General features: G+C 34.4%; 2 protein-coding genes across 3 annotated transcripts; one reads left to right on the forward strand and one right to left on the reverse strand.

The window, feature by feature from the left end:
• Nucleotides 1-963: 963 nt before the first annotated feature.
• On the reverse strand, nt 964-5,653 carry LOC112517275 (60S ribosomal protein L18a-like protein). The gene is made up of 6 exons (XM_025124655.1): nt 5,417-5,653; nt 4,694-4,786; nt 3,565-3,681; nt 3,246-3,354; nt 2,288-2,405; nt 964-1,358 (listed from the first exon to the last, which is right to left on the reverse strand). Exons 2-6 carry the CDS (start codon nt 4,701-4,703, stop codon nt 1,305-1,307), a joined length of 408 nt encoding a protein of 135 aa, XP_024980423.1. The 5' UTR covers nt 4,704-4,786; nt 5,417-5,653; the 3' UTR covers nt 964-1,304.
• A 4,596-nt stretch (nt 5,654-10,249) lies between these two features.
• LOC112516712 (mitogen-activated protein kinase kinase 2-like) lies at nt 10,250-17,605 on the forward strand. 2 transcript variants are annotated; one of them, XR_003069618.1, is made up of 10 exons: nt 10,250-10,503; nt 10,600-10,684; nt 12,866-13,000; nt 13,905-14,129; nt 14,242-14,424; nt 14,985-15,205; nt 16,000-16,045; nt 16,138-16,237; nt 17,203-17,281; nt 17,427-17,605. XR_003069618.1 is itself a non-coding variant. In XM_025123916.1 (9 exons), exons 1-8 carry the CDS (start codon nt 10,427-10,429, stop codon nt 16,225-16,227), a joined length of 1,062 nt encoding a protein of 353 aa, XP_024979684.1. In that variant the 5' UTR covers nt 10,251-10,426; the 3' UTR covers nt 16,228-16,237; nt 17,427-17,605. The 2 variants fall into 2 exon arrangements, 1 of the variants encoding a protein (XP_024979684.1); XM_025123916.1 differs by lacking the exon at nt 17,203-17,281 and having other exon boundaries at nt 10,251-10,503.
• Nucleotides 17,606-19,573: the final 1,968 nt, after the last annotated feature.

Genomic DNA, 19,573 nt, shown 5'->3' on the forward strand with positions numbered 1-19,573 from the left:
AATTTTGAATTTCTTAGGAAGTGTTTGGAATACGATAAGGTTTTAATTTTTTTTAAAAACATTTGTTTTGCAATAATGGATCAATAAAAATGTAATTCAATTATTCTTATATTTATTTATAATTTTTTTATAAATTATTTATAAATAATGAAATCTGATTTCATTCCAAATCCTACAAACCAAACACATTAATGATTTCAAATCCTTTCCCAAATTCCTCAAAAACAATCCTACAAATCAAAAAAGAAAAGGACACTTGCAGGGATTTAGGGGATTTTGAATTTAAATCCAATTCAATGTTGTATTTGGTTTGCAATATTGTTTGGATTTAAAATCCCTCAAACATAAGATTTTGAAATCCCATGAAGGTCGTTGGATTTCAAGGGATTTGTATATATATTAATATTTATAATATTGTGAAAAATGTTTGTTTTCAATTAATAAGAAGATAATTTAACTATTTTTATAATTATTTCAAATTTCTTTTTACAAATTATTCATAAAGAGTGAAATTCAATTCAATTCCAAATCCTGAAAAACAAACATCCCAACATTCCAAATTCTTTCAAATTCAAATCCCTTTAAACCATTCCATCAAACTAAATGCACCATAAAAGATAAGGAATTCTTTATTTCTGGTTTGGAAATTTGTCTCACGACATTCTTCATGGTTAGAACCCAAAGAAAAAGAAATTCGGTGACTCTGGGCCATCTGCTAGACTTGACATTTCACTTTCATGTATTTTAAAACCTCCTCTTAAGCCTTCTTTTGGAGAATAATTTAATGGGTTTTGCATGTTCACACGTCCGCAAAAATCCAAAAGATAAAACAAGATAGCTAAACTACTAAACCATCCATGCCAAATTAACCCACCTACTTCACTCTCGCCTATCCAACCATGTCTAGTATTGTCCAAGCACCAAATGCACACTTAAAAGCGAAAGCTTGTCTTTTGAAGATAACACACAAAACGGAGACACAAATAGTAACAAGATAAAACTCTAACGAACACTTGAAAAGTGCGAGAGGTGATGTGAGGTGAGGTTTCGGTAACGACAACTTTTGTACAAGTCCAGTTGCAAAAAAGTAGTAGTATGCGGAACTCTTTCTCAAGATTGTACAATCCGATGTGATTGCGGTATACAAGATGTGTGTCAAATAACACAAAATTTTTAAACTATTTCATGTTCATCAAGACTTGCATTTGTGTATCTACATGCTAAAGCTGAAGCTGAAGCTGCTGCTGCTGCTGCTGCTGCTGCTGCAACACTTCCGGTCCCAGTTCAATATCTCAAATCAGCCATTAGAACAGTAGGATCATTGCTACAATAAACAAGATAATCGAACACCCCATCGCCTGCATTCCATCACAATCTCATCTTCCTTACCATACATTCCAACATTTATTCACACACACACACACATACATACATACACGAAGGATCGTGTGAGAATAGGAGTTAAGGTGAGAAGTTTAAGAAGGGATCTGGACTTTTGATCACTTTTAATCTCACCCCCACCCATGAATTGCACTTTTCACGGGAATTGATCTGGTGCATCTCATTAGCGTTGATCTTCAAATAGGATTGATCCAGGGGTGGAGATCCCTTTACACCCTTCTTAGCATAACTTCTATTCTCACAGAAATCAACCCTACATACATATAGGCGTTGGTTCAAATAGGAAGACTAAATATCGTGATGATGTAAGAAGTGAAGGTTCATATGTGAAACATTGAAAAAAATCCAAAAAATTTCTATTTGAAGATGCATATGCAAACGGACGTTTTAAATTATTCATATGGGTTAACATATGCATCTTCAATTGAAATTTTTCAATCATTCACAATTGAACCTCCTCTTCTTACCTTCTCACAAAATTTTAACCTGCTTTTTTGAACCTCCTACCATATATATATACATGCACACACACACACACAAAACACACGCACACACACATATATATACATGCATGCACACACGCACACATATATAGAGGGAGGTTCAGGGGAAAACCCCCCCAAAAAGGAAAAATGAGGAACACCATGTTAACCATTCATCTACATGGTATGCACATGTGCATACAAGTATTTGAAGTTGTTTCTTGGTTTTTATGTACATGTGTATGTTATGCACATGTGCATACACGACAAATTGCTTGCAGGTCACTTATATGTACATGTGCATACTGTCCAAATGTACGGTACCAGGGTGTTCCTTAGTTTTTCATTTTTTTGCGGTTTTCCCTAGAACCTGACCCTATATATAGAGAGACAGAGGGGCTTACAGCAATTGCAGAAGCAGCAAGACCTGCACGTTCCCTAGGATCTCTCCGGTAATAGTTTCCAAAATACAGGAATGTAGCATAGTACCACATCAAAGGGAATGCAAACCCTATTAAGAAACTGAAACACACAAGAGTATCAGCCACTGGGCCGTGTCTGAGGGTACTTCGATGTCAGATACGGAAAGCAGCCCCTAAAATGATTGGGGACCAATTATCCACGTTTTAACCCAATTATAAATGATTTAGGCTTTTACTCTTTTAGCCAATTTTGCGATTCTTGATTCCGCTTTTGAAGAATGTTAGAAGAATGATTCTATTTAAGTGAATTTTATATGTTACTTTGTCATTATACGATGTTTTTGTTGTTTTAACCTATAAGACACTTGATATAACTACTCCCTCCGTCCCAAAATAAATGTTCATGATGAAAAAGGAACACAGTTTTAAAAATGTATAAGGGGCTGTTTGCTTCAGGCAGGGGAATGAAAATGACAGTAATGAAAATGGGAATAAATTTTCATTCCCCCTAGTTTAACCTGGAATGGGAATTTGGGTTTTGGGGGGAATGAGCCAATTATATTATATAAAACCAAACAGTTTCTTTTATATTCAATTCCATTGATTACCGCTTAATATCTCTAACCAAACACCCTCTAAATGTCACACCTTTTAGTTAACTAAATGACGACTGTACCCATACTAATAGAAACATTATAAATTTCTCCATCTCATAATTAAGGATAGAATTGAAAAAATGGACACCGGACAATAGGGACAAACTAAAATAGAAATGTGGACACTTATTCTGGGACGGAGGGAGTAGGGAGTATATGGTATGGAATTTTATGCTTTGTTTTAGTTATTACTCATACATAACAGAGTCACCAAAAAGATTGGAACGGCCATGATAGATTTTTGGGGGGGAGGGAGAGGGAAGGTGAGAATCAACAGTACTTACGAAAACCATCCAATTCCACAGCCAAAACAAGGGAGGGGTTTGTCATAAAGTCCTTCATCTGAATCCCTGATAAGCGCATACTTGCCTTTCTCACGATCGTATGCATGCCCTGCCATCAACATGGTCTCCTACATAAGTATAACCACTCCCATAACTTCTATGATAACTAACAAATATAAATCTCTAAGCAAAATATACACCTAGAACAAGAAATGTAACAAATAATAAGTAATTTGGCCCTAGATATGTTCATATTCGCTTCTATGATTAATAACGTTTGACATTATAAACTACTGTCAGCAATTCTTATAATATCTACCTTTAAACATTGAAAATAAGCGAGATGATGGCCTCAAAAGATCAAGATGCTTATCCGAAACAGATTTCACCAATTCAAGCCCATTTTTCAAAACCTTCCCCTCTTCCATAGCAGCATCTGTGAAACCAGAAAGTCCCAATTTATATTCATTAGTATTAGATCAGGTGTTCCATCTAAAAACCAATTGTCTGAAGTGTAAACTCTCCAGGATCTTTTGGGTATAACTCTCATATAAAATCTTTCGGCTACTATCTCAAATTAAAACCAATTGGTCGTATGAATGGACCGGGTTCACCTCTTTGCAATTCATCTCTTAATAACTTCTATCAAGGTTCATCTTTCCTACCTCAACTAGTTTGGGCTAAAAGGTTTGTTGTTTTATGAAACCAAGGGGACACTAACTTTAGAAACTATTATATACATCAATCAAACCTTCTAAACACATAACCTTTTGTTATTCAACTTCTAAAATTGAATAACATATCTCACTTGACCAGCATCACATTCATATATATATATATATATATATATATATATATATATATATATATATATATATATACACACACACATATAGGACTCAAATATCATAAGCATGTAGTCTATCAAGTTATGCTAGGAGATTACGGTGCGTTTGGGACAGGACATAACAAGAACTTGTTGTCTCATGTTTGGTGTGGCATTAGATTGGGACATGACAAGACTTAATGCACATTTTGTCCCACCAAAAATGAGTGAAACAAAAATCAAGAAGACTGAACAAGATTGATAAATTACTAAACTACCCATGTTAAATTAAAATCCTAAAACCTTCCACAGTTCTTTAACCTGCTTACCTCATTCTCGCCTGTCCAGTCCTGTCCGCTTACCTAACACACTCTAAACTGTGTAGAGAAGTTTACTTAGCCTTACCCTACCGCAGAAGAAGTAGACAAGTCCATATCAAATCAATAACAAAGACAACCTTAAAGAGAGAAATATTTGAAGCACCCTAAAGCATAAACTCTGTAAAGAAGAAATTGAAGTAAACGAAAACGGAAAACTTCACATAATTTTGCGGAGACTTATCCAGTTAAGAGATAAAGCTATCTATGCAGATGGGATAGAAGGAAAAGCGAAGGTTAATTACTCTGATCCATTTCCGATGGTTTAAAGTTGAAATGTCCAGTAGGCTGCTACCCGGCTACTGCCACCACTTCTTTAACTACCTGCTTTATACGTTCTGCATAAAAATTCAGTCCAATACGATAAACTCCTAGTCAGTTCATATACAAAGGGTTTTAGATAAAGCATGTTTATATCACAGTTTCAAATTGCATGTTTGGTAATCAGCTTCAATTATTCAGTTTATTATCCTAAAATCACTGCAAATTGAACATAGAGATTATCTGATAAAATTCGAAAGAAATCGTGTTTCAATTCGAAATCTCCATTTAAATCTTTTCAGTTCTCGAAGTTTTGGATCACAAGACACCTAAATTCAGACAAAAACCACCACTAAATCCTGACAGTTTGGTCTGTAATTGATGATGAGTACATAAACCCTAAAATAATTCCTGAATTTTCTTTTATTTATTTACTGTTGGTTAATTCATATTTTGAAAAAAGGCTTAAACACAAATGTCGATCCTAACTTAGTTCTGAAAATAACCTTTAGTTCTAACTTCAAAATTCACATAATTAAAACTTTTTTATCAAGAAATCACAGAAAATCAAAACGATGATCAGAAACATTTTGAGCCAGATCAACGAAACGATTATAACCAAAAATCATATATACACACATAGCAAAAGTGAAAAAAAGAAACCACATTTCTTAGCGTGAATCAACAGAAAAACAAACAAAACTTACCGCTTTTGATTCGTGATTGTTTCCGGATCAGAAACTAGGAGCAAAATCAGTTCGATAATCAGATGAAGACAGATTGTGTTCGGCGATGGAATTAAAAATTGCGAAAAACAGAATATGGATTGACGAGCAACAAGAATCAAGAACCAAAATTAGGGTTTAAAATTCTCAGAATTAATCAACTCCAAGAACAGCAGAGCTCAATTGACTCTCTCTCTCTCTCTCTCGATGATTGTCGGTTACACCAAAATGAACAAAAAAAAAGGAACTACTTAAAAACACTTCCGAGACTCTAAAAGAAAAATGAAGAGTAAATTACAAATTTGGTCCCTGTGGTTATATCAAAGTTATGGATCAGGTCCCCCAAGAAAATTAATTACCGATATCATCATTATAGTTTCAATATTGTTGCAGATTTGGTCCCTCAACCGGTCCTGTTTATTTTAAAGTCGTTAAATGAAGGAAATTTTGGTCATTTACTCGGTTTTCATTTTTCTTTTAAAATAAAAAATAAATTAATATTATATAATAAAATATTATTATTACAAAATATACGATATTTTAATACAAAGATTGTCTCTGTGAAAAACATCACCAAAACATATAACCATAGGGATGAAATCTGTAATATACTCAAAAATAAATTTAATAAAAAAAAGTATTGCAATTTTCATTAATAAATATAAATAAAATTTTCAAAATAGTATGCATATCAGGGTTTGTTTGTTAGACGCTTGACGAGTTTAATGGGATTTACTGCTTCGGTCAGCTATAAATGACTTGTTTGGTAGTGACTTAATGATATAGAAAGTGACTTATTCAAAAAGTCAAGCTTTTTTTTCTTCAAAACATGTCTCTTTTAATTAAAACGTACTCATTTCATCTATTAAAAACTCTCATTATAATCATATGAAATCCCATGAAATCCCGAGCACCGCCTAAGAAATTCAAAATCTTATGTTTATAGGATTTCAATTAAATCCCAGTATTTCAAATCCGAACAATGCAACAAACCAAACATGAGATTGGAATGGATTTGAAATCCAAATCCCTCAAAATCCATTCCATTTCTGTAAAACAAACAGGACCTAAGAGATGTTTGTTAGATTGGAATCACTCATAATAAAACTGATTATATTATTGAAAATAAATTATAAAGAAACAGACGTTACAATACTGAATTCATTTGAAATTAACCTGAAAAATTTCAAGGTTGAATGTGATTCGTCTGTGACTTCAAATATTTATATGTGACAGTTTTTTTGTCGTTTTTACATGTTTTTTTTTTAAATTAACAGATGGAAACGGAATCGTTTTCTCTCCATCTCTACAGTTTTCTCCCATTTATGTTCATCGATTTGAAGAATCAAGAGAATGAAATGGAAACCGACTCTTGGTTCTTGTTTCCGCTCTCAATACGAACTCTGCACAAGAATCGATTTTTATTTTGTTTTATCATGTTAACAAAAACAGATATAGAATTTTTTTTTTAAAACGCATATGATAATTAACATAATATAAAATAGAAAATAATTATAAACGTATAATTTAATTATAAATCAGAAGTGAAATCAGACTTCAGACCTTAGCACCTCTTAAAAAACAAACGCCACTAAAATAAAAACACGTAATTTTATTATAAAAAAGTTTTTTTTATTTGTTTATAATAAACAAATATGATAAATAAATTAAAGGGGTTGGAATATTGACTTGAAAGGCACCCCCATGTTACATTGACACATGACCTAATTCATTCTTCCTTTGTTAGCCCACAATATATGACCACATTTAAAATATTTATTATTATTATTAAATTAAGATTCAGTGGTTTTAAAATACGTTTGATAAATGAGATATCCAGTTTCTTATAAGGCAATATCAGTTCCGTTCCTAAACGAATGTAGGATCTTACAGCCCAGCGTCTTTGCCGATACACCAGTCTGATTCCTAGCTCTGATACCATTTGTGACGCCTCAAGTTCAAAGCATGAGATTGCTTCAATAACTCTGAATTCAACTTAAAACCATGATGAATGTTAGGCGCTGTTTGGCAGTTGCTGAATGGTTTAGTGTAGAATGATTAAGTGGTCAGAATGATTAAAAGACTATAATTGTTTGGTAATTGTTTACAATGAAATTAAGGTATTGAATGGTTAAGGAAAGCCTATGATACAAAATCATTTAGAGGGTTTTAGAATCATCAAGAGGCACATTTTTTTATGTCAAACAAGATTCACCTCTTAACGTTTCAAATGTTACCTCTTAATGAAACTATTAAAAGGTAAAGAAACAACCATTTAATGGTAGCTCATAATTTGAGACTTATAAGAAGCTTATAAACATTCTTTGAACAAAATTAATCCCTCAAAAGATGTTATTATTTATTTATTTATTTATTTATTTATTTATTTTGGGAGATAATAAACATTCGTCATCTTCTTCTTGCAACCCAACTTGTACAATATGGTGATTATCGACTTTGAATTTAAACTTAGGGACCGTTTACTAAACACTTATCCAGTAAATGCTTATCGGATAATTTTTCTTACACGATGAACATGACAAGGATCAAAAATTTTACCCGGTAAGAGTAATGATAAAGATGGAGAGTCTTACTCGGTAAGTGAAGGTGACGTCTCTTACCTGAATAAGTGCTTATCAGGTAAATTATTGCATACGATATCACTTTGATGTACTACAATTTTATTTCGTAAAACAAATTATAACCATGTCTTGCCACTTGATTTTTGTCTCTAGTTTGGAGCCATTCCATCATGAAAGATGTCCCATCTTAGCAAAATAGGTTCCTCACTATTTTAACCTCTTAATATACCAAAAAATGCATTCAAACCCTGCACTTTGTTATAATTGTCATTTTTAATTAGTTTCACTTTTAAGGAGTTGTTTGTTTACCTTCTAATAGTTCCATTAAGAGACAGTCTTTGAATCATTAAGAGGTGAATCTTATTTGACAAAAAAAAAATCTGTCTTGTAATGGTTCTAAAACCATCTGAATGATATTGTATCATGGACAAGTGGACATCCCTTAACCATTTAACGCCCTAATTTCATTGTAAACAATTACCAAACAATTATAATTCACTTTGCACTATATCATAAATCATTCTGACAACTTAATCATTCTATATCAAGCCATTCAACAACTGTCGAATAACCCCTAAGTTTTAACCCAACTTTCATATTTTGGGATGTTGCAACTTGACTCTTCCAAGCCCTATGGGCATCATCAAGATGGTCAAACAAGCAATGGGACAATATGAAAATTAAATAAACCTTTTTCATGTTTCTTTTCCTGACTATATCTGAGCTAGAGCTGTTTATGGGTGGGACGATTCGTCAGATCCGGTCTATCCGACCCGCTAGAAATACGGGCTTGGACAACCATTATCGAGAAGATGAACGGCCCGGGTTTGTTCGTTAAAATTAACGGGTGAACATGAGCAATGTAAAAATAAATATAGACAGGCCTGTCCAGTCCGTTTATGTTTTATAATTAATATTTTTTTTACCATAATTAAAATTATATTAGTATATTTTAGAATTAAATTATTAAAGTTATATGATATGATTCTTTGGTTATTCTTGAGAACTCAAAAGGCTACGGGGTTGTTTGTTTACTTCTTAATGATCTCATTTAGAGGTTCAACTCTGAATCGTTCAATATGACTCTGAGCGATTATTCATCTTAGGCTACCCCAAACCATTCAGAGGCTCTGTGTTCCTAGATTGCCCTTCCCACCCTGTTACTCCCCTGTTCATCTCATAAATTGCCCGATGATTCATTGTTGCTCCTCGCTCGTTCCAAACTTCCGATTACAAGTTGGACATTTCAAGTTTATAGATTTATGAGAGTTACACTTCTTGGTTCCACATTTGTTAATTAATTGCTAGTGATCAAATCTATAGATATATAAGAGTTGCACACTTTTTAGGCCTGTTAGCCTGTGGGCAAGCCCGACCCGTTTATAAGACAGGCAGTGACAAGTTGTTAAGCATGAAAAAAATGACTTTAGTTTACAATATTAGGCCCGTTTGACAAAAAAACAAGTTAGGCTTGGCGAGGACCCAGGTCAGGCCCGCAAATGATCTGAACTGTGCGTGTAATAGAATAGAGCATCTCCAACATCAAATCTTCAAAATCTCTACTTTAACACAACTATTGAAGATGCTCTAACAAGAAAAAAGACACACGACTATTTCTCAAAATCCCCAAAACGAACCCAAGACAATGCTAAGAAAATCCAAATATGAAAAACACTTGGATTGTCGCATACAGGTTAAGGTTCAGCAGACGTAGTGGAAATCTCATCTTTTCTCGGGTTCGAATCCAGATGCTGCTAAAATCTTTATGATCATGAATGTTCACCTACAATGTCTCATAGACCCTTCATTATCATTCAAAAGATTAGTCAGTACGCTTAAGTCGATAGTTTTCAAGAAAAACTCCAATAAAAAAAGAAGAAAAAAACCCTTTTTTTATTAACCTGGATATTCAACCCGTTATGCGAACTGACTAATTCAAGGACGACCACCTACTTTATAAATAGCCCAGAGTCATCGCATTTGAACCTCCGTGAACATAAGGGGGTTTTTATTTAAAAAAAAAGTAAGAAAAGGGTGACAATAGAGAAATGTAAAAAGGCTAAAGAAAAGGAAAGTCGTAGGGCAAGTGCTCTGTGTCCAACTTCTACAGTCATCAACCACCAACCCAAATTCAATTCGATTCAATTCAGTTTCTTTGTATTCATATCCAAATCTCCATAGAAAATGTGTTCTTTACTTTTCACTCCAATTAAAATTAAACCATTCCCATTAGTATTTAAAAATAGTACTCCCTAATTGTGTCTTTGTGGAAATTGGAAAACCCCCTTTCGGTTTCGTCTGGGGAAGACGACTTCACAAAGACTTTTCGGTTTTCACCAAAATAAGCTTCAAATTGAGAACCCAATTCGAAGAACAGAACGGTTGTTGAAGGGGTTTTTTGTTCATCATAATGAAGAAGGGAAACTTGGCCCCTTTTCTTAAGCTTAATCTCCCTCCTTCCGATGAGACATCTCTCGCCAAATTCTTGTATGAATCTCGTTTTTGGGTTGTGTTTTGTCTTCTGGGTGTGTTTTGATTTCTCTCATCTTACTTCCCTTTTGTTATCTTGAATGCAAATTGTAGAACTAAATCTGGGACGTTTATGGATGGTGATCTGCTAGTGAACAGAGATGGTGTTCGAATTGTTTCCCAAAGCCAATCTGATACTGTAAGTTTGAATGTTTTATGGATCTGGGTTTCTTTGCATTTGATCTCTAGTTGCTAATTTCTGTTATATATATATATATATATGTATATATATTTTTTACTGTTAAGGGTTTACTGTTTAGTTTGAGGATGATTTAGGGTATAGAATGTTGCCCAAAATCGGGAGATTCTTATGAGTAGATTGAAGTGAGTGTGGAAGGATGTTCCTGATTAGAGTGTTTGTTGCTTTATATTTGCTTTTGGGTAACACCCTTTTGAAGTTTCTTGTTTGTGTATCAAATTTAGGGTTAACTAACTAGTTTGTGATAAAAAGTTTGTTGGTATTTGATGGTTAAGATTATGTAGTAATTGGTTGATTTAGAATCATGGTGGGTATAGAAAGGCCAATGTGATGGATATGCATAATGTTGTTTGTTATCTTGATGATGAAGTTGGTCCTTCTTTTTTGCTAGTTTTTGTGCCTTCTATATGTTTGTTGACATGTTTGAACAAGCTGGGGTCTTTATGGAAAATACACTACTGATCTACTCTTTGAGGTAGAGGTCAGGTTTATGTACATCTTGTCTGTCCTAGACCCTACTCTCACTCTCAGGTGGGATTTATTGGGTTAGTTTGGTTTTCTGAGAAACAACTGCACTACTATTTGAGGTAGAGGTTATGTCTATGTACATTTTACCCTCCTAAACCCTACTTTTGAGTGGGATTTTTTTTGGAAGGGTCTCCTAGGCTACGCCTATACTAATCCCGGCAAATTATCATAGCAAGAAATCAGCCCTGAGAAACTCAGTGGCCACAAGTGTTGTGTACGCCAGGAATTGAATCCCGGGCAGATGAGATATTCCACCATATCCCCCAGGACCTCAACCACTACGCTTCAAGTGGGATTTACTGGGTTGGTTTCTTTTGGTTCTGGACTTTTGGTTATTAGGTTAGTAGTGGTGCGTTTGGACTTTGGTACACTACAGCAAAATCGGTTCTATTGGATGTCAAACATCTTTAAATGTCTTAATAGACTGTTTTATAGGATTTAAGTTTATAGGACCAAACAACTGTGTCTCGTATGTAAAGGTGTTGCAATAAGTTGATAAGATGCTTTTGGGCGTTATAACAACTTTTTATGATAATTTTGAAATAAAGCGCTTTTTTAGTTTCTTTTATATGACATCATTTGAAAAAGTGTATTATAAAAACAAGTGTCCTATAAAAAGATGGGTTCATACTTTTCAAAAGTGTTCTGTAAAAAAGCTAATATGCCACTTTTATTTTTAGAATGTTCTAAAAAACTTGTTACGAAGCCCAAATATGTTCTAACACCTTTAATTGGCAGCACAATTGTTTTGTCTTATAAACTTAAGTCCTATAAAACAATCTATATGAAGCAGTCTATTAGGACATTTAGACATATTTGGCGTCCTATAACACCTATTTTGTTGAGTGTCTCTTTATAGGTAGAAAGGAAATGTTGCATGCAAAGACCTTTACTCCCCGATACTCCCAAATTCTAGTGGCCAAGGTGCATTAAGGTTGCTCTTTCTGTGATAAGGTTGTATTACTTCGTGAGATTTGAGACGATTGTTAAGTACAGCTTCTACGGTATGCTTTAGGAGCTCAACCAAATTCTACAATGCACAATATTGCAACCCGTTTGGTTTTCGGGGTTTGGTGGGATTTGGAACTGGATTCTATTTCAATCTCGCGTTTGGTTTAAAGGAAAGTCTGGAATTCCCGGGTTTTCAGTAAAATCCCACAAACATTAAATTTAGAATTCCCATGAGGGTAGTTGATAACTCAACAAATTTCATAGGATTTGTTTGTAATAATGTTTTAAAATATGTTAAAAACAATTGTTTTTTAATAATCAATTAATAAAAAAAATAATTATTTATAATTTGTTTTTATGGATTATCTATAAAGAACGGAATTCAATTCCATTCCAAATCTTACAAACCAAAGATTCCAAATCCTTCCACGAAATCCGAACTTTTCAGAAACATTCTGTCAAACCAAACGCCCCCTTAATGTATCCAAGGATCATTTGGATCTGCTTAGATGTAAGAGGGTAAAATGTTGTGGAATTTGAAAGCTTCTGGTGGGCTATACTGGGTTTGTTTGGTTTTGTATCAGTAGACTCGTATTTCAGTAGTTTTTTCTTCTCTTACCGGCATTGCAATGTTTTGTTCAGCCACCACTTATTCAGGCTTCAGACAACCAATTGAGCTTAGCTGATTTTGATGCGGTTAAAGTTGTTGGAAAGGGAAACGGTGGAGTCGTTCGATTGGTGCAACACAAGTGGACTGGCCAGTTTTTTGCTTTAAAGGTAGTGTCATCCATGTTCATCTTTTTTCGTCTTGAAGAAAGTCAAAGTCTCAATGGTTTCCAATTTTGGACTCTACAACAAAATCGGCTTTATAGGGCGTCAAATATGTCTAAATGTTATAATAGACTACTTTTTAGGACTTAAGTTTATAGGATCAAACATTTACGGCCCTATATGAAGGTGTTACAATAACTTGATAGGACGCTTTTGGGCGTCTTAACGAGTTTTGTAGATGACTTTTGAAATAAAACGTTCTATTAGTTTTTTTTATGACATTATTTGAAAAAAGTGTGTTATAAAAAGATGTGTTCACGACACTTTTCAAAAGTGTCATAAAAAATCTAATATGACAGTCATCAAGAAACTCGTTAAGACGCCCATAAGTGTCCTATCAACTTATTGTAAATTTGTAACCCCTTTACATAGTACAAACAATTGTTTGATCCTATAAACTTAAGTCCCATAAAGTAATTTATTAGGACTTTTAGTTTTTGTTTGTTAGCAGCTTAATGAGCTTAATGGGACTTGCAGCTTACTTGTTCAGCTAGACATGACTGTTTGGTAGTGACTTTGGAATAAAAATTGGCTTATTCAGTAAGCTTCTAGGGGGAGCTTAATGCAGAAAGCCAAGTTTTTTTCCAAGCATGCTCATTTCATCTATGAAAAAACCCTCTCAAACAAAAGCCTTCCCAATCTATACAGACAGATTAATCCACACAGACAGCTTTATCCATACAGGACTTAATGGAAAACCAACCAAGCAACCCGTTAGACATAATTTGGGGTCCTATAAAACCGATTTTGTTGTAGTAGGATGTTCCATAAATATTTCCTAAAATAACTTATTGATATCGTGTTAATGCACTTAAAGAACTCTTTTCTCAACATTTTGTTCGATATCTAGGTGATTCAAATGAACGTAGAAGAGTCAGCTCGCAAGCAGATTGCACAAGAACTTAAAATCAATCAATCGTCACAATGTCCAAATGTTGTTGTGTGTTACCAATCTTTTTACGATAACGGTGCTGTATCTATAATCTTGGAGTACATGGATGGAGGGTCTCTAGCCGATTTTCTGAAAACCGTTCGATTCATTCCTGAACCGTATCTTGCCGCCATCTGTAAGCAGGTTCGGGATCTGGAATTTTTGTTTCTATTTTATGGGTTATTTATTAGCTATCAAGAAACGTAAATATATATTCTGAACATGTTCTCGTGATCTCTAAAAAACCGAAAATCAGGTGCTAAGGGGTTTGTGGTACCTTCATCACGAGAAACATATTATTCACAGGGACTTGAAACCGTCGAATTTGCTGATAAACCATCGAGGTGAAGTCAAGATCACGGACTTTGGCGTTAGCACCATTCTTGCAAGCACATCTGGCTTGGCTAATACATTCGTTGGCACGTATAATTATATGTCTGTAAGTACTCTTTAACCACCACTACTAAATATGGGGCTTTCACCGGTGGAATAATCCGCCAAAAAATAGGATTACTGGCGGATTTTCCGGCCGGAAAACATGTTCTTTGGCGGAACTTCTAGCAGATTGACCATCAGCGGCAGATTCGGTCCATCAGAAATCCGCCACTAATTTTTTTCTTCAATTTGGCCGACTTAATTAATTAAATTACCGGCGGATTGAGGCGCAAGTCAACATATATTGAGCGTAAATGGTCCAAGTCTAGCTGATGTGGAATTTTAACACGCCCTCTTTAGTTGAGGCTAGACGGTAGATCTCTGCTCTGATACCATGTTAGAATATGTGGGGACTCCATTAGATTATTCTTCAAAAGTACCCTTTAGAATAGAAGGGATGTTTCAACATATATCGAGAAGAAATGGGACTCTAACAGATAATTTATGGATCTTAACAACAAATTGCTAAAACCTCTCGGGTTTTTCATTTCGGAAGTTTTATTCAAGTTTCTTTTAGCACGTACCGAAGTTGATTATACATGGTTTCATTTCGTATGCTTTCAGCCCGAAAGAATACTTGCCGGCAACCACGGTTATAAAAGCGATATATGGAGCTTGGGTTTAGTTTTGTTGGAGTGTGCCACGGGCCAATTTCCGTATTCTCCACCACAACCCGGTGGATGGGTCAACGTTTACGAGCTTATGGAAACCATCGTTGGTCAACAACCACCTCGGCCGCCTTCCGATCAATTCTCTCCTCAATTCTGCTCGTTTATTGATGCATGGTAAATTATAATTTAAGTATATAACCTGGGCTCGTCCTGTTAATAAGTTGCGTTTTTAAGTTCATTACAACTTCTGGCCGAGAAAACAATGGGATAAGCCGGGTCGGGCTCGGAAGCAATGGAGGGTTAACGGTTAACCCATGCTCTGCCATTTTCCGAGCTGGGCTTAGAGAAGCCTCTTAGGAGGCCCGTGTGGGTTGGGCTGGCACGGGCCAAAGCCTCTTAGAAGGGCCAATATATGGGCCTGGGCCGGTAGAGCCAAATCTTGGCCTGTAGCCGAGCAAAAATGCTGGGCCACGGGCCATGTTCTACTTACGGCTACAAGTAATATTTTTTTTTCTTGAGTAAATTATGATTTTCGTCCTTGTGGTTTGTTAATAACATTCATTTTCGTCCCTGTGATTTAGAAATAGCGATTTTAATCCCTATGATTTACAATTCATTGCTATTTTCGTCCCTGGACTAATTTCCTACCTCTAAATACAAGGGACCATAACAGTAAAGAATTGTAAACCACATCGACCGAGTAACAATAAATTGTAAATCATAAGGATGAAAATAGCAAAAAGTTACAAACCATAGGGACGAAAATTGCAATTTTTAACAAACCACGGGGACGAAAAACGTAATTTACTCTTTTTTCTTTCACGTTCTACCCTTTCGGTAGATAACATGACTGCTTACATTTGAACCCAAAATCCTACTTTCGAGCGGATATACTGAGTTTATTTGGTTTGCTTTATTCTGCTTTTCACATATACGTCACCTAACGATACAATTCATTGTTATTTTAGTCTTCAGAAAGAACCAAAGGATAGATCATCGGCAAATGAACTCATGGTACATTTGTCGATCTTTGCTCTAAAATTCATAAAACTATTCGGGATTCGACACCAACTAAAAAACGCTCACTTTTCTTTCTTATTATCCAGTCGCATCCTTTCATCAATATGTTTGACGACCTCGCTATAGATCTCGCATCTTATTTCACCGAAGCGGGCTCCCCTCTTGCAACATTGTAATGATCCCATGGTACGTATATCATTCCATACGATAAATAGTGTCCACATGCGGTATCGACCTATAAGGGTGCGTTTGGTACACCGGAAAGGATAGAATAGAACAGAGATCACTGTTCCATGTTTGGTAGGACTTTTATGTGGAACAGACAGGAACAAAGTGAAACAGGTCCATTCCACCCCCACCTTAACGAACAAGGTGGGATAAAGCTATATTTTACCAATATAACCTAATTCTGTTCTAAAACATCAAATACGTTTTCTTGTTTACATTTTATTCATTTTAAAACCTAACTCGTTTCTAAAACATCAAGCTTTCACTTTACTGACCTTAAAATATTATTTTTATACGGTTTCATATTTTGATTAATTTATGTAATTTATTAAATATTAGTAATAAAAAATAATATAGAAAGGGTATAAAATAAAAATCGGTAACTAAAACTTTTTATTTTGGTACATTTTAGGGGTTGTTTGTTTATCACTTAATAGTTCCATTAAGAGGCAGACTCTGAATCATGAAGAGATGAATATTGTTTGGCAAAAAAAAGTTTGTCTCTTAATGATTTTAGAACTCTCTGAATGGTTTTGTATCCTGAGTCTCCCTTAACCATTAAGCGCCCAAATTTCATTGTAAACAATTATCAAACAATTATATTTCATTTTTCGCTATATCATAAGAGTCTTTTAATCATTCTGCACCAAATCATTCAACAACTGTCAAACAGCCCCTTAATCATTTGGCGAAAATTTCTATTGATATATTTTGTTATAAAAAATATTTATTTTATTATAAATTAATAAATTGCATAAATTAATCAAAATATATTTGTTTTGTACTGTCCAGTTTTGTCTTACCAAACGTTGAACAACTGTTTATATGTTCTGTTCTATTTTAGCCTATCCTGTCTAGATACCAAACACGCCCTAACGAAATGACAAATCAAAATACTCATCAAAAGGGTATTGGCCCTACAGTATCTGGGTTATTGGCCTAGCAGTATCTGGTTAATGGGGCCCACCTCCTTAGAGGTCAAAGGTTCAACACTCACCAAAGGTAAGAAGTGTGTCTGGGTACCTGCAGTATACAAATATTATATAATTAAAAAATGATCGAAATACTGTAAATCGTTAAATGGTCTTCAAATCGTATGTTTTTATGATAGTGATCGGCTAAAAGTAGTATATTTTGCCGAATGCAGATTTCTAAGGTAGCGAGCGTATAGTGGAAGAAGAAGGCAAAGATTTCGGTTTTTCTTTTTTGTTGTTGTATCATGACTTGGTTTGCATCTGGTACACGAAGGTGAAAACTTCGCCGTTTTGTTGAGTTCTTGTAAAACTTCGATTATCAATGAATGTGTAATACAATTTTATCGTCATCGTACGTTTGGCATGTAGCTCAGTTGACAAAGGGGCAGGAAGAGTTTGCCCAAGTACAAGACAGGTTTCGGGCTCGATCCCGCCCCCTGTTAGCCTCTAACGTTGATTGAGCTAAAAAAATATCTGGTGTCGTACGGCGACGGTTATGGTTGCTAGTAATCAACTATTAGTTCAAATTTAACGTCATCGTATTTGCGCTGTGAAGGTAACCTTCACAATGTTTTTGCTAGGAAGGTTTGGTTTTTTTTATTTTTACAGCGTTTTGCTGTGAAGTTTTAAGTGTAAAAAAATGGTCTCATAGGTCTCATGAAAACATGTTGGTCTCATGTGAACCCAACCCAAACCAACATCATAATTTAAATATTCAAATATTGATTATTAACAAATTTAATATTCGAATAGATTCATGTTATTGGCCGTTTATTAAGGGGATTGTTCGGGATTGCTTACTTAAAACATGTTTTTTTAAAAGTGTTTATCAACTTATATGATGGTAAAACGGAGTTCTATAAAAAGTGTTTGAATTAACTTATGACGGTACCACATCAGATAAGCTGATAACATAGATGAGATACACTCTTTTTCTCATCCAAACACTAAAAACTTCTTATCAAAAACTACTTATTACCGGTACCAAACGGTACAAGTATTTCCTTTTTTTTTTCTCCATCTAAACACTAAAAACTACTTATTAACGGGACCACACCGGAATAAGTTAATCCAAACAATCGATTTTGATGGTCGGGAATGTTACACGATAACGTGAGTAAGGATGATGGTTCTTACTGGTTAACGCTTACCCAATAAGCATTTGGTAAACGACCCCATTAGTAAGCACTTATTCAATTCTTCTACTGATCGTCAGTAATATAATCTACACAACTAAAATTATTTAAAATTTATGATTTAACAGTCAATGGCGGGTCCAGAAACTTTTATAGTTGGGAGCACACTTAGGGGTGTAGAAAAAAATTTCAAAACCAAATAATTCATCCGGATGAAAACGGTTTTGGGTTTTCCTTTTCGACTTAAACGGGTCAATTAACCGAATAAAGATAACTTATTCAGGTCGATTTTCAGTTGACTTTTTACTAATTCATCAAGATGTATAATTTTTATATTTTATATTTCAAACAAAAATATCAGCGTGTGCTGCAAATAGACCAATTAACAATCAGGATATCAAGATTACCAAACTATTATATTACAATTTTCATCAGATAAATTAATATGTTATACATTTCCTAACAGTATTCAGTCGCTATCTAGTCTAGAATGACAAAAAATAAGTCGTAATCTGCACCGTTGCACCTTTGGATCGACATGAAAAATATCACATCGTACATATGCCAAAATTTCAAGACTAGATCAGAAATATGGTCATTTGAGTAAATCTTAACTTCTAGTTTTGGACTCATTATTTCATTTAGGATAAATTGCATGAAAAAATAACGTATTTTAACTTGATTCGTATTTTGGGTCAACATACTTTCAAAACTTTCATTTTAATACCTAAGATGTAATGTTTTAAACATTTAAGTACCCGGTTAACCGGTTGAAGACTAACTTTAGATTAAAAAAATCCATGTCACTAACCACGTTAGCAAATAATACTGAGTTGGATATCACAACACTCGCCACATCAGTATGATAACCGGTTAACGCTTCAATCAGTTACCCGTGTACTTAAATGTTTAAAACTTTACATCTTATGTACCAAAATAGAAGTTTTTAAAGTACGTTACCCAAACTAAGAATCAAGTTAAAGTACATTATTTTTTCATGCAATTTACCCTAAATAAAATGCCCCATCAAACTAAAACATATATAAAATAAAAAAGACTATTAATAATAGCATCTCCAACAACTATGCTATTTTAGTATTTCTATCCTTAGACTAAAAGTGATCAAGGGTCCAGATCCATTTTTTTGGTTCTCATCTTAAATATATATTATTAAAATATTTAAT

The sequence above is a fragment of the Cynara cardunculus genome (assembly GCF_001531365.2).
Source record: "Cynara cardunculus var. scolymus isolate 2C chromosome LG 8, CcrdV1, whole genome shotgun sequence".
Taxonomy (NCBI): domain Eukaryota; kingdom Viridiplantae; phylum Streptophyta; class Magnoliopsida; order Asterales; family Asteraceae; genus Cynara; species Cynara cardunculus.